The 15,058-nt window shown below is 34.5% G+C and overlaps 2 protein-coding genes across 2 annotated transcripts in view; both read left to right on the top strand.

The window, feature by feature from the left end:
- Nucleotides 1–2,410: 2,410 nt before the first annotated feature.
- LOC141643468 (uncharacterized) overlaps nucleotides 2,411–15,058 on the top strand; it is a 36,902-nt gene continuing 24,254 nt past the window's right edge. The window contains exons 1-2 of the mRNA XM_074452644.1: nucleotides 2,411–2,566; nucleotides 2,675–2,737. Of these exons, the coding sequence (XP_074308745.1) occupies nucleotides 2,483–2,566; nucleotides 2,675–2,737 (147 nt within the window). The 5' untranslated portion in view covers nucleotides 2,411–2,482. The remainder of the gene's footprint in view (nucleotides 2,567–2,674; nucleotides 2,738–15,058) is intronic.
- LOC141626792 (uncharacterized) lies at nucleotides 3,699–4,671 on the top strand (the record flags this gene model as incomplete). Its single annotated transcript, XM_074440441.1, has 2 exons — nucleotides 3,699–4,271; nucleotides 4,413–4,671. Coding segments are annotated over 2 exons (804 nt in total), but the record flags the coding sequence as incomplete, so codon positions are not given.

Raw genomic sequence — 15,058 nt, forward strand, 5'->3', positions numbered from 1 at the left:
GTCAGCCATCTGAAATTCCAGCCACTTTCCCACAACATATTTCTTTTTCCCCGCATCATCAGCCCTATACTTAGCCTCTAAGGATTCCCATATCAGTTTGGAAGACTTATGAACCATAAACAGATCAAACAGGGTGTCAGTCATGTTGTTTAAGAGCTGGCATCTAACAGTCTTATTGTCCTTATCAAATTTCTTAATATCCTCTTCATTTGACTTAACTACTGACTTAGCAGGGGGGGTGTTCTCTACAGTCTCAGTAGCAGCAGCCTCTTTAACAGGAGCAGGCGGATCACTAAACAGCACATAATCAATTTCTAGTTGTTCGAAAAACATCAGCAGTTTTTGTGACCAACACTTATAGTTATGACCGTCTAGTTTTTCCAGTTTAGTCAAATCAGGAAGAGTTTTGGACATAACAGACGACATTGTTACAACAACAAGAAATAGTTTTCAAATTGTTGTTCTGAATTTGTAGTAACAATGAAAGTAAAAGAACAGAAGAAGAACCGATTTGCAGCGACGAGGTATGAAGGCCTCTGCCTTGAAAACTATTTCGGCACGACCGTGGTGGCGATCAGCAAGCACCGGTAGTTTCCCAAGGTTTGACACTGCAGCACCGAGACTCGCCCACTCGAGGCCAGGAGCTTTGGAACGAGAGCAAATTCTTTACCCAAAAATTTATAAGAGAGAAGGAGAATGTTTGTGATTGTTGTGTGTTTTTCAGTGACGATTAAGCTCTTATTTATAGCAAAAATAAGAGCATTTAAGGAGCCTAAACAGCTTCCTAAAACCGAGCAGTCAAGGGACTGAAAATGGGGAGAGAAAATCGCACCCACTAACAGTCACAAAGACTGATTAGACAGTTCAGAAACACACAAAACCAAAAAGAAAAGGACAAAAGGGGGCCTTTGGCCCGCACCGCAGGTGCTCTACCCAAACCCAAACCCGAGCTCGAGCCGGGTCGGGACGGCGCGCGCGTGTGTGTGTTGGACCCAAACCCACAGGCCCAACAAACACAACAAAACCCACCTTGGTCCATTCTCTTAACCATACAATAGAGGGAGGATATAAAAATAGAGGAAACAAGTTGTTTCCCATCGATGTGGGACAACAAACCAATTCCTTGCCTTTTTCTCTTCAAGGCATTACTTCCAACAATGTGTTGTGTGTGGTCTAAATCAATTTCCTTAATTCTTATGCACAAAAGAAAAGGGAACACTTGGAGGGAGTATTAGTTTTTAATAGGATATATTTCGTATAAGATTTCATACCCTTTATATGAGTTGTGTGACTTTACTTTTGTCGATTTGTGGTGCGCAACCTTACCCATGCCAAGGCAAGGATGTAAACAACAAAAGGTCTCGTGTTGGTGAGGGATCGCCCGCTAACAGACTTCTCGTGTATCAGAGTGTTTGTCGATAGTCCTAGCCACGATCATCAACGACCAACACATGAATGAAATAAAAATAAGCAATATGATTACTTAAAGCAAAAGACAATAATGGACTCTCTCGTTTAATGGAGATCATCCTCTTTGTCTTTGCGATATACTTACTCGTGGCTTTAGCTCCCTTGCTTTGCAAAGTTGATCTTTAGTACTCAGCAACAATAATGTTTGATCGCTCGTGCCTTTAAAGACAAAAAAAGGATCTCCTTGACATAGAGTCTCCCAAACATCACCTATTCTACGACCATCTATCGACAATATCGGTTATGGAAAGTCAATGTCTTCGTCTCCTATGAAGACACTTCACAAGTCCTCTTTCCAATGATCACCCCAACACTATACCGTATCAACTTCTCTTCAACCACTTTGGAACATGTTGTCATAGACAAATTAGCTCCCTAAGACGCCGAATAAACATTATGGTGAGACCCTCTAATGATGGGAGCCTTTCTCATTTGGATCAACTGACCATCAAACCAAGGTGTTCAGTCAACATTTTGACGCGCCCCTGATATTTTGAGGCCTTTTTCTTTGGGTTTCTTAACCCTCATTGTATACCTCGCTTCGGCAAGGTAGACTATCGTTCTGTCTCGTAGCCCAGTCTCACCCCCAGTCCCGCTGAACCTTCAAGGATTATCGTCTTTGGCTTACCCTCGTGTTCTACTAAACACTTAGGCATTCCACTCGGTTTGGATGCGCATTTGCACGTTCATTTTAACATCTTGATACCACACTCTCGCATCAACCGTTAAAGAGAACGTGAAATAGCCATGAGCACTTAGATCAACTGGTAAAGGGTTGTTCTAGCTTAACCAGAGGTCTCGTGTTTGAGCCCTAGGAATGCAGCAGTGTTAAAACTCAAGAGAGAGAGCTTTACCGCCCCAGTGGTACTACCCCGCTCGAATCCGGATTAAATCGGATTATTTACACAAAAAAAGAAAAAAAAAAGGAGAAGGTGGAGTATACTAGGCAGAAGCGCGCCAAAGCCGTAGTAATTGATTGTGTTGAAGCTTCTGCGTTTTAACCAGAAAAACAATGTCCGAAACTTGCAACAACGCCAACGCCGTCTCCGTCCGCCGTCTGTGCGCCTTAATCCACCGTTCTCTCCACCAATTTCCGGTAATCATTTTCACACTCTTCTTCCTACTCCGTTCTTTTACTTTTTTTTACACTGATTTTTCTCCTAATTTACCCCCAATTTTATCAATTCATCTCAATTTGTCACAGGAATTGAAGCAGAGTTCTTCGAACCCCGAAACCGAAAAAGATATCCTCGTTTCCCTCTCTCAGGTGTTTTTCTCTTTCTTTTTATTCATTACGATTTTGTAATTGTTGTGTTAATTTATACCTTCCAACTTAAAACCCTAATTTTTCCAGATTGTTCGTCAAATTTGGCACTGGATTAATAATGAAGACACTGAACAACAAGAATCATACACCTGTCCAATTTTTGATTCACAGTCCGCGGAGCATGAATGCTTGCCTTCTATAGTTTCCATTTTGGTACAATTTCATCTCTTATTTGTATATTTATTTCAATTTAATGCAATACCGGAGATTCAGCTTTCGCGCCATATTTTGGTGTAATTTTTAGGCTAGCCACCTCCATCTTAACTCGAATGATATTCTCATTTCCGACATGATTTATCATCTGTTGGCGGATTTTTGATTTTTCTGTGCTTCTCCCCGATGCTTCCTATAGCTATGAGCCTATGATTATGTTAAAAGTAAAAAGCCAGTAGTACAGAGGTACATGATACTTTGATTTTGACATAATTTCGAGTAAAATTGCCATTAGGATGTGCTTGATGATTTCATATGGCTTAAATTATCACAAACCATAACAAACATAAACATGAATCCATTGTTGGACCTGTCAACATCGATATTGATGAGTTAGGCCTGGACAACATGGATGTAGGCCTGTTCCTCTTATAGGTAGCTCAAGAGTCAAGACACCATTTTATCTGCTGATGAGTGATGAAGCTTGTCTTTATACATTTTACGGTGTTAACTTGTTAACTATTGTTTCATTTAAGAATTTGACTTGATAACATGATCTTGTTTCTGTTCGTTTGTCATTGACAGATTTCATTGCTGAACGTTGACAATAAATACATCCATCGTCTGGTCGGCAACAACTCTCTGGTCATCGCAGAGTATCTTCTGGCCTTTGTAGGCTACTATATACCTCTGTGGCTTACTATCCCAGCTTATAAGGAAGTTGTATTTGTTCTCAAATTAATCGACTTGTAAAAACCAATTGCAGGGAGACAACTGGGATACATTTATTCGTTTGTTATGTGTTTCGTTTGAGTTTGGATTAGGCAATGTCATACAACCTTCAGTTAATGGAGTTGAGAACTTGAACTATATCCCAGCAAACTCGAGTCGCATTCTAAATTGGAATGGTGTGACTGTAATTACTCGGGTACTGCGCGGTATAGTAAAAGATTTAAAGGGAGAGGAAGATGCGGAACTTGTGGGTATAGTATTGGATTCGTTAAGTGCTTCTCTTTCGGAAGTTCCATGGAATGTTTTAAATGACGTTCAGAATGACACCATTGCTGATGTTAGAGCTAGAGCTTCTTTTGGTGATGGAAACACAGAAGTGAAGATCCTGGTAGCCGGAAATATTGTTCAGCTTTTATGCTCTTTAATTGGATTAATTGGTTCTGCTGAAGCTGTAGCTGGTTCTCTTAATAAGAATGCTATTCTTCACAAGATCTGTGACATTGTTCCTAAAGTTCTACGTTGGTGCTTAGCTGAAGAACAGAGTTTTATATATGGACGCATTCTTGCATATTTTCAGCACAATTTTTTGGTAAATATGTATTTGATTTTTGTTGCTTATAAACCGGACCTAGTGGCAGTAGGCCTTTTTTTTAATGTGAACAAAGTGTATACTATTGTTTGAGTGATTCCTTGTCCCTTTACTTAACTAAAGTACCAATTTACCATGCAGATGCTGATGATAAGACTCAGCTTTCAAATGCAACTTGATCGTTCAATTTCCCTCTTATGGTTGCATCTCCTTCATGAGTACTTTCAAGATTTACTCTCTAGACCCTTGTCTGTAGTTCAGTCTAATCAGGATGATTCTCTGGAAGATTCTCCGTTTCTTTTATCTCTTTATGATCAGGAAGTTTGTCATTTTGTGACCCGTGCAATGCACGGGATATTCATAACACACTAAAAGATTACAGGTTTTGTACGAGCCTCAATTTTTTGTTGGCATAGTAAATGATGAAAATTGCAACACATTTTTTTTTTTTTTTGCAGCTGTAAAAAAGGGTAAAAAGGGTAAAAGTAACTCATATACTATATTAAAAAGTGAGAAATATTTTTCATAGAATAATGAGTACGAGTCCATTAACTACTTATAGACAAATAGTTAGACAATAAACTACCTACCAAAATGATAATCTTAATATTTGAGCTCAAATCATCAAAAATAGACTACATCTAACTATAATACAAATAAAACTCTTATTTACCCTTTCCAACAACAATTCAGCACTTAAACTCTTATAAGTTCATTTCAGAAAAATTTAGTTTATATAAGTTCATTAACATTCTTATAAGTTTAGTTAAGAAAAATTAAATTTCTATAAATTCAATTTAGAAAAGTTAAATAAAATTAAGTTTTAAAAAAAAAAACAGAGTCATAATCTACAAACTCCAATATAAATAAATTTGTCGTACTCTTTCTTACTCCGTGGAGTTTAACTTTACTCTTGTTGTCTACGTTTTTTTATGTTAGAATAGTGGTTTTTATTGTCCCTTTTCCCCCTAAAAATCTCCCCAAATAATTGTACTCATCCTTAATTTAGTAAGTAAAAAGTTCGATCAATCAATAATTTTTTCTGATAATAAATTGCCACATCTCCATTATAGTACTCCCTTCACATTAACGTTCTTCCCATTTCTCTATTATATGTGAGTAGCATTTCAATGAAATGGGAACAATATTAATGTTTGAAGGGAGTAATATTGTCTCAACTTTCTTTTGGCTTCCTTTGACTGGGTTTTGTGTTCTCTTAGCTTTCCAACGCCACCGGAAACGCTCTATTTGACCAAGTAACGAAGAAATGGCAGCCGTTTGAAGTTCAGTGCGCGAAGCAGGAATTATGCGCTGGAAACTACTCGATCGTGTAGATAGTGTTCGATCGAGTAGTTTAAAGTCCTCGATCGAATAGCTTATTTTAGAAAGTGTTCGATCGAGTAGGTTTTCTACTCGATCGAGAGATTTTGCTATATTTTACTCGATCGAGAGGTTTTAAACCACTCGATCGAGTACTTTTCTATTTGCCGCAAGGTTTTAATGTCGTTTAGGTTAATAATTGTCTTTCCTATAAATAGAAAAGACGTCATTAAGTCTAAACTCTTTTTTTTATCTCTTTTTTTCTCCTTTTTGCTCCCTTTTCTCTGGTGGAACGCTGCTTCTCTTTATTTTTCCGGATCTTAAGTTGTAATTCTCCCTTTACTCTCTTTACTCTCTTTAATTCTCTTTAATTTGCAATGTTTGTTATTCTCTTGTTCTTGCTTTGTTCATTATTATGCATAACTAAATCTCCTGCTAGGATTTAGGGGATTCGATGATTTATTGTTAGTTGCTAATTAGGTTTGCAGATCTTTCGTTGTTATCAGATCTTTGTTGTTAATCACTGCAATTAACTGTAACTAGCTACTTGAATCGATGCATTTAGCTTAATTAATCTTGGTAAGCCTTAACTTAGACCGGAAGGTTGGAAGGGTGAGACCCGCAGTGAACAATACGATGCTTTAATGAGGGCGGAAGCTAAGCTAATAGTATTTTAGGGTGAATTGAGACCGGAAGGAGATATTCGTTGCCCCTTAGACCAATACAATTGGCTGGTCTATGACCTTAGCTGCAATTAACCGATATTCATTGATGACCCGACAATCCTAGTTCTCTTCCTTTATCGTTAATCTCTCTTATTCCTTTCTCTTATTTTAAGCTCTTTAGTTTAGTTCAAACATTTCAAACCCCCCATCTTGTGACCTCAAACGGACTAAATTAACAAGTAGATAGTGACCGCCTCCCTGTGGAGATCGACCCTACTTACCGCTGACTTCTGTTAGTAGTACTTAGGTATTTATTTTTGGTACTGAAACGACGGTATCACAGTACTGACCCCGTTGTTGTTTTGTGATAGCTGCGGTGATCCATTCGGGGATGGTGAGCAGGCTGTGACAGGTAATGGTTTTGATGAGCTTGGGACGGTCATGGGAGAGTCGTCATGGCAGATTTAGTATCATCGTCATGAGTCTTAGCATTCGTTTTGTAGTTTATAGCATTTGGATTGTCATTGGTTGGATTTTTGGAACATTGTAACTTTAATAGTTTACCGTACTTTTAATAAATTTTTTTGGGACAGTTGCTTTTGATATGTACTAAGCTCGGGCAACCGAGATGGTAACAACCTTTCAAGCTAGGGTAGTCCTGGTAAGGTACCTTGGTATAAGGGGGTGTTACAAAGTGGTATCAGAGCCGACGATTCCGGCACCTAAAACAAATGAACCCAATGAACTTAGGGAGTCTAAATAAAATGAACCCGGGGAGAGTTGTTTGGAGCTACCGCAAGGACTCGGGAGATGTCCCGGAGTCGCAATATGGCCCTCACGAACTCAAGCCGGTCACGGGGGGAATGTGTTGAGTGTGTTTAATAAATGTATGTGGTGTGTCAAACTTAAATGATTGAAATATGTGGTAGGAGGTGTAATGTGTGAAGTTTGAGAAAGATATTGAGAATTGGTAGAAATGCGAGATGAAATTGTGGTGTGACATCATTGGAAACGGTTTTGACATGAAAATGATTGGCATGATACGTGTTTATTATGTGGCATTCAGATTCTTGACGTAATGTGTTTGATTTTTTTGGTAGAAGCATGCTAGAATATATTTTGTTTTGTTTGTAACTCATCTTGGCATGACTCGGTCGAGCAGGGCGGATACTCGACCGAGTAACCAAGCACTCGACCGAGTGTTGTTTGTTAGTGAGCAGCAGTAGCTACTGGAGTGTCTACTCGACCGAGTATACAGAAGCATACTCGACCGAGTAGAGCATAATCGGTCGAGTACGGAAGATGATGCAGGCATTGAAGGTCAAGACTCGCTAATTGGTTCAAACATTGGAGGAGACGCATATTTGGGGTCGATGGCTCGCTATGTTTGTCTGTTGGCATGGATCGAGTGACACATTTTTGTGTCGTTACATTGGCAGTAGCTGAGTCCTCTTTATTTTGGTGAACTAATGGTTGTAATAATAAGTAGTAGTTAATTTAGCTAGTTTATTGCCATCTTGAATTAGCTAATTACTTTTGTAGGATTACAAGGGACTCTTCACTTGTCTCTTGTTTGCTATTTAACTCGATGATGTCTTTTTTGTAGGATATGTAAAAAACCGCTTAGGAAATAAGTCGCTTCGAACCCTGATCACGCAACTCAACATACCTACCCTCCATCCCACTACACCAATTGTAATGTTTTGATAAATAAACGCGCTAAAACATTGATATTAATTCTACCGATAATGTCTCGACACCAGGTTTTTTTTTTTGGTAAAAATACCATTGTTGGGTCAAGCCGCTGAGCGACTTGAGCCTCAAATCATCTCCACACTTTAACCTCCAAGTCCAACAACAAAAGAAGGAAAGACGGTGGGAATTCCATTTATATTTGATTAATAATTCTAATTACATTTCCCTAAACCCTATTTTAGAAAAAAAAATTCCACTAAAACACACTATCCCCTCAAATCATTCGATGAAAATCAAAATTATTCATGGAGACGAATAATAATAATGCGAAGAAATTAGAACCCTGTGAGAAGATAGTAACAGCCTTCGACTGCGACAAGTTTGTAATCTGTAAAAATGATTACGCACCACTTTTCCATGACTTTGAGTTAGGCTTGTTGGCTTTGGGTTTAACGCAGGTCTTCGATGCAGTTGATGAAGATAAAGGCAAGGTATATGACAGGTTTGTGATCTCCCGTCGCGTGTCGGGTTTTACTTTGGTTGAGGCTCGAATTGCAGGGCAATGGGGAGCATTTGTTAAGGATCGCAACTTGAAGGAAGGTGATAAGATCAGGATTTGACATGCAGATATGAAGCAGAAGAAGATGACTTCTAACTTTATTTTCTAGATTATTAATTCTATTTTGAGATTCGGTGTAATGTTAGTAGAGAATTTAAACAAACTTCTGGCTAGGGTCTAGGTATTTGCCACTTGCTACTTTGCTATGGATTTATGTTGTATTCAAAACACCTTTATCCCTTAATTTTAGCCTTTTTTAGGCGTCTTAAAATATTTGTTTTTGATTATGATTTTCAATAGACTTTTGCAATGTTTGGGTTATTCTGAGATTTTGGGATCCCATCATCCCCGGTCATTTTCAGGGGATTCTGGTATTATTCAAGATTTTTGTTCCATTGTACATCGGAAATAATTGTCGGCAGATCTATACAGGAGTTTAAGACATTCGTGGCGGGTATTCATAAGAGATATGGGGTTTTAGGGAAGTGAAAGAAAGACGATTATACTTCGTTGAGATGGGAACAAAATAATTTATCCAACATGAGCAACCGGTTTTTACAGACATTTACAATTAGTTTAATTTATGTAACCCTTAAAAATCTATAAAATATAATTAAGAACCTACCCTAAAATGACTTATAAACGCCACGTAGACAAAGCCACGTAGGATCCAAAAATGACACGTAAATGTCAATACGCATATATTTATTGTTATGTATATAACCACAATTTACTAAACTTTTGTCCACAATTATTAATATTTTGTCACGGATATTGCTACATTTGTTAGTGTTTTTGCAACGATTATTGTTATTATTGTTTTCTATTTTTTTTTATTTTACTTTATCCGTTTCAGTCATTTTTCTACTTTTTATTATTATTTCATTTAAAACAGTTGATTTATGTAATAATTCAACCTAAAAGAACATTTTCAAAATAAAAACTTCTATACTTTTATTCACGAACTATAATTCATAATAAATTGAATGGTTAACATTGTTTTGAAAGAATACGTGAGAACTATAAACGCTGAAAAAAATAAAGTATGAAATTTAATATAAACATAAATAAGGAGTAAGGAGAAATGGAATGTATAAGGTTTGCTTGATTACTAATAATTATAATTTTTTTTTACAAAATCTACTTTATACAAGAGTGGTTTAAGATATTATCGTATGTAATTAAATATGACATATAGATTATGGTAGATAATTTGACTTGTCTTTTAAATAGATTTATAATAGATTATAGATTTTTTATTTAGATTATAGAGTTATAAGTTTTTCTCAGTATAATGAAGTCTAATATAGACATAAATATGGTGTAAGGAGAAATGGAATGTGAAAAATTTGCTTTATTATTATTATTATTATTATTATTATTATTATTATTATTATTATTATTTTACACAATCTACTTTGCATGAGAATGGTTTAGAAATTATCTTCCGAAATTAAAATATGACATGCAGAATAATAATGGTAGATAGCATCGCTTGATTTTTAATTATCTATGGAATTAAAGTTAAATAAATAAGTAGATTAATAACCAAATTTATGAGAGGAAAATAAAGAGTTTATATTAGTTTTTTAGTGATTGCAACTACTATTTATTTTTTAATTTTTTTGGTACTTATAAGCATGTGACAATTTTGGAAATAATTAACTTTTTAATACATAGTTTTGCCTTTTTATTATATTGTATAAAAATAAATAATTAAGTAATTAATATAGATGAATTAGTATTAACCTCTATAAAAATGTCATGTGAATTAAAATTAAATGTTTTAAGTAGGCTTTTAATTATATTGTATAGATAGATTTTACCTCAGTTTCGTGCCTTTTGTATTTCTTCCCTCTTTAGATTACCCACGTGATGCTTTGTCTTATCTGCATTCACATACATTTCACAATGCTTTAAAATTCATATAAAAAATATATTGACCAAAAGGTAAAACATCAAGATGGCAAAAATTTCACAAACGAATCAACATTGTCACATTTAAATCATTGAAATTAAACCAAATGAAAAACATGAATTTAAATATAAATCACAGGATTAATAAAACCAATAACATAAAAAATTAAAATATACTTTATTGGACATAACAACAATAATACTCAATAATAATACTCAATATACTCTCTATAATCAAATAAATAAATTAAATCATAAAATATAATTCACAACTTAGAAGCTCATGGGCAAATGAGCAATAGATTTTAAATAAATATTGTGAATAGAAACTATCATAGGTATTATAGGTTTTATAGCCATCACACAACCATGGACTCCCATATTTTAATTTAATTTTAATTTATTTTGTGGTATTATTAAATTAGATAATTGATTGTTGAGCAACTCAAGAGGTGAATTAAATAAGGAAAAATGTTAATGAAAATAATGGGTATTAAGTAGTATAAATAAATCTAATCAATTTATTAACATATTATATTACAAAAATTAATTAGATCAGAAGAAATTTTAATTAATTTGGTGGGTGTTAATTATTATGAAGAGTTTTAATCAATTTATTATAATGTTTAATTAAAAAATGAATTAAATAGGAAAAAGTGTTAATAAAAATGGTGGGTGCATGTTAAGTAATATGAAAAGTTTTAATTTATTAACATGTTTTATTACCAAAATTTCAATTAAAATGTCAATTTTAATTATAAATTACGACATTTATTAACATGTTTTTATCACAAAAGTTCAATTAAAATGTCAATATTGATTATAAATTATGAAATTTTGATGTAAATTTGTAAGAGTTACATAAATTAAATTATTTATAGAAAAATGAATTAAATCTATAAAATAAGTCAATTACGTGGCAATGAGTTTTGATGCTCATATTTACGTGACATTTTTGGGTCCTACGTGGCTTTGTCTACGTGGCGTTTATTAGTAATTTTAGGGTAGGCTTTTAATTATATTTTATAGATTTTTATTAAATTAGCTCCATTTGTAAATGTCTGTAAAAACCGGTTGCTCATGTTGGATAAATTATTTTGTTCCCATCTCAACGAAGTATAATCGTCTTTCTTTCACTTCCCTAAAACCCCATATCTCTCATGAATACCCGCCACGAATGTCTTAAACTCCTGTATAGATCTGTCGACAATTATTTCCGCTGTACAATGGAACAAAAATCTTGAATAGTGGCAGAATCCCCTGAAAATGACCGATGATGATGAGATCCCAAAATCTCAGAATAACCCAAACATTGCAAAAGTCTATTGAAAATCATAATCAAAAACAAATATTTTAAGACGCCTAAAAAAGGCTAAAATTAAGGGATAGAGATGTTTTGAATACAACATAAATCCATAGCAAAGTAGCAAGAGGCAAATACCTAGACCCTAGCCAGAAGTTTGTTTAAATTCTCTACTAACATTACACGGAATCTCAAAATAGAATTAATAATCTAGAAAATAAAGTTAGAAGTCATCTTCTTCTGCTCCTGAAAGTCGTCTTCTTCTTCTTCATATCTGCATGTCAAAATGTGCATTATATCATGTTCGTTCTCATCTTTTTGAGACAAAACAAGAGTGATCAAACAATTCGAAAAAGATTCGCTTAATCAAAATGAAAATACGGTGATATATTATTTTATTACTTACCCAAAAACTTTCTAAAATCTTCATCCTTAGTCAACAATCTTCGTCAACGATAATTATATTTCGGCCAACTAACAAAAGAGACAGTTAAAAATATCATTCAATTGCGCATAATATACACAAAATGCTTTAAATCTAGATGATGTACAAATACGAGGAACAATGCGAATGACAAATTAAATACACTGCTTGAAACATACTCATTTGATTTCTCAGGTGAGGCTTCACTAACCAACATCCTCATGCTCAGAACGGTTTTGGGCTCAAGCCGGGCCACTTCAAATTCTAGCAACTGCCTAGAGAAGCAGAAATTTTAGCATTTGGTAACTTGATGTCTGAATTAATTTAGACAATTCTCAGTAAAAAAAAACGCTTGCGTTCACTGAAACATCTCCACTAAACGTTTCATCGACACTATTTAGATGCACCCTTAAATCAGGAACTTTATGAGTTGATACTTGGCAGCTACCATATAGCAATCATAAACATTAAACACCGACGACAACAAATAATTTGCTATAAATACTCTATAAAGACGACGGACACATCTAGCATCAATGTCAAAAAGGAACAAACACTGAAGCAGGTTTTAAGTAAGATTGTCCGTCTTACAATAAGATATATCAGAGCACACAAGACGTGCTTACAAGACGTTGGGTAACATTCTAATTGAAAACTCAAAAGCACAACTTAAATGGTTAACCCCTCACTTCGTGCTAGGGTAGTAAGCATAAAATGGGAGAGAACAACGTTCAGCTTAGTTTTATTTGCAAAACAGATTTGTTGTTGCTTACTATTAATATCCACATTCTCGATAAAGTTCTTACCACTGAAAGAGGAAAGACCAACGTTCAGCTTAGTTTTATTTGCAAAACAGATTTGTTGTTGCTTACTATTAGTATCCACATTCTCGAGAAAGTTCTTACCACTGAAAGAGGAAAGGAAACACAAACATCAATACCCAAGTTACATCAATACCCCTAAGTTTCATCCGTTAGAAAAATTGAATGTCATCCAAACAATGTGAAACAGAATATGAAATAACAAACAATGTTGATTCCACAATTCAAAGATCCATACACCATGAGGAGTTAAACCATGACCACTGTAGCATGGTGCCACATCTGGTGAAAAGAACAAATGAATAAGAAGCTCTGTTGTCAAGACACAAAAGTCACATCTAGTGAGTAGATATCATGTGACAGTTTCACCGATTTACACGAAATTGGTAGGTAAAACTGTCTTAACTAGTAGTCACACGGCAGACTTCATATTCATAGGTCATGTACATTTGTACACAAAAACACAATAATCTGGCAGCCATAAGGCTCCTTAAACACAACATTGAAGTCCAAATAAAGAAATGTGATGAAATCTTAAGAAGAATTTTACCTTTTCAACAATAACACCACTGGAAATGTCCGGAAAAGTTTTGAGAAACTTCTCAAGTATATTAAATTTCATAATAATGAAAAATGATGCTCAAAAGTCGTGAACCTTGATTCATATTTATACCTATATTAATTTTGATAATAATGAAAAAAGGATGCTCAAAAGTCATAAAACTCATCCTTAATTCTTTATATATTTTTGATGGAAGACAAAATTTATAAGCCAAAATTTTTCTTATCTCTATCGTCAATAAAACTAAATGTATCACTAAACTTTCCTATCATTCTATTAACATCAAGCCAAGTGTATTAAAGTTTTAAAATTATTAAATAATTTATTTACTTTTTATGTAAGTTTCATGGGGTTATGAAATGTTCATCACCTTTTCAATTTCATCATTTGTGTTTGTTTTGTTCTCATTTAGGGCTATCAAGATTTATGGTGTGGTGTTGAGCTATTCAAAGGTATAATATACTTACATCTCTACGACTTCATTCTCATTCCCTTTTTCTTTCACTATTTAAGAGGAAACTTAAGTTAACAACGATAATATTGCATAAAACAAATTTCACTATTTTGTTGGTTAATTCAGACTGATGACTGAGTTACTTTTTTTTATTATAGGGTCGATTCATTGGAAAAAGAAGACTATATGGAGAAGTAAAATACTAGGATAGCTTAAATAACTATATATTGGAGACTAACTACAAGATTGTCGACATCAACATGAATGACTAATATTTTTCTTTTTTTTCAAATGTATATTTTATTTTGTTATTTGTTTTTTTTTTTTTTCATCATTTTACCTTCAAAAAAATAGCAATATTCACCTACTTTGGCTTATTTAATTTATCGACTTTGATCTTTATGTTAACATGTAAATGCCCGTAATCTTAGTACGCAATCAATGATGACTTATTCATAAGGTGAGCTTAGTATATGTGTAGACACCGAAATTTTATATTTTTGGTATCTATTTATTTTATAATATCTTTTGTATTTTAGAGATAATTATCAGAAAATATTGTGATAATATCTTAGAATATTCTAGAATATGCCGTCTTGCCCTCCAAGCTACTAGGCTATAAATACAGCTCTTGTGTTTAGGGTTTAAGAAGAGAGCAGATGGATTAAGTCAAACAGACCCCGTCTTCCTACTACCAAATTGTAGGTAGGATGGAATAAGTCACAAAAAGACCCCATCTTTTCTCCCTACGAGATTAAGTCGATAAGACCCTTGTAGAAACTATCAAACCCTAGCCTTAAAGATGGAATCAAGAGATTACGGAAATTGTAACCCTTAATCTTTCAATAATAAAACTCTTGTGTTCCGTATTATTTTTGTTCCTCTTTATTTATTATTGCAGGTTCAATTTTTATGGTTTACAAATTGGCACGCCCGGTGGGACGATTTTCGCTCTTCATCTCCATTCTCAAGGGTCAAATTCAGTAGCAAATTCGAGACCAAGTTGCAACCGACATCAAAGTCTCTACAACCAGTCTCGAGGGGGCATTTGTAGACACCGAAATTTT

The sequence above is a fragment of the Silene latifolia genome, chromosome 2 (genome assembly GCF_048544455.1).
Source record: "Silene latifolia isolate original U9 population chromosome 2, ASM4854445v1, whole genome shotgun sequence".
NCBI classification, from domain to species: domain Eukaryota; kingdom Viridiplantae; phylum Streptophyta; class Magnoliopsida; order Caryophyllales; family Caryophyllaceae; genus Silene; species Silene latifolia.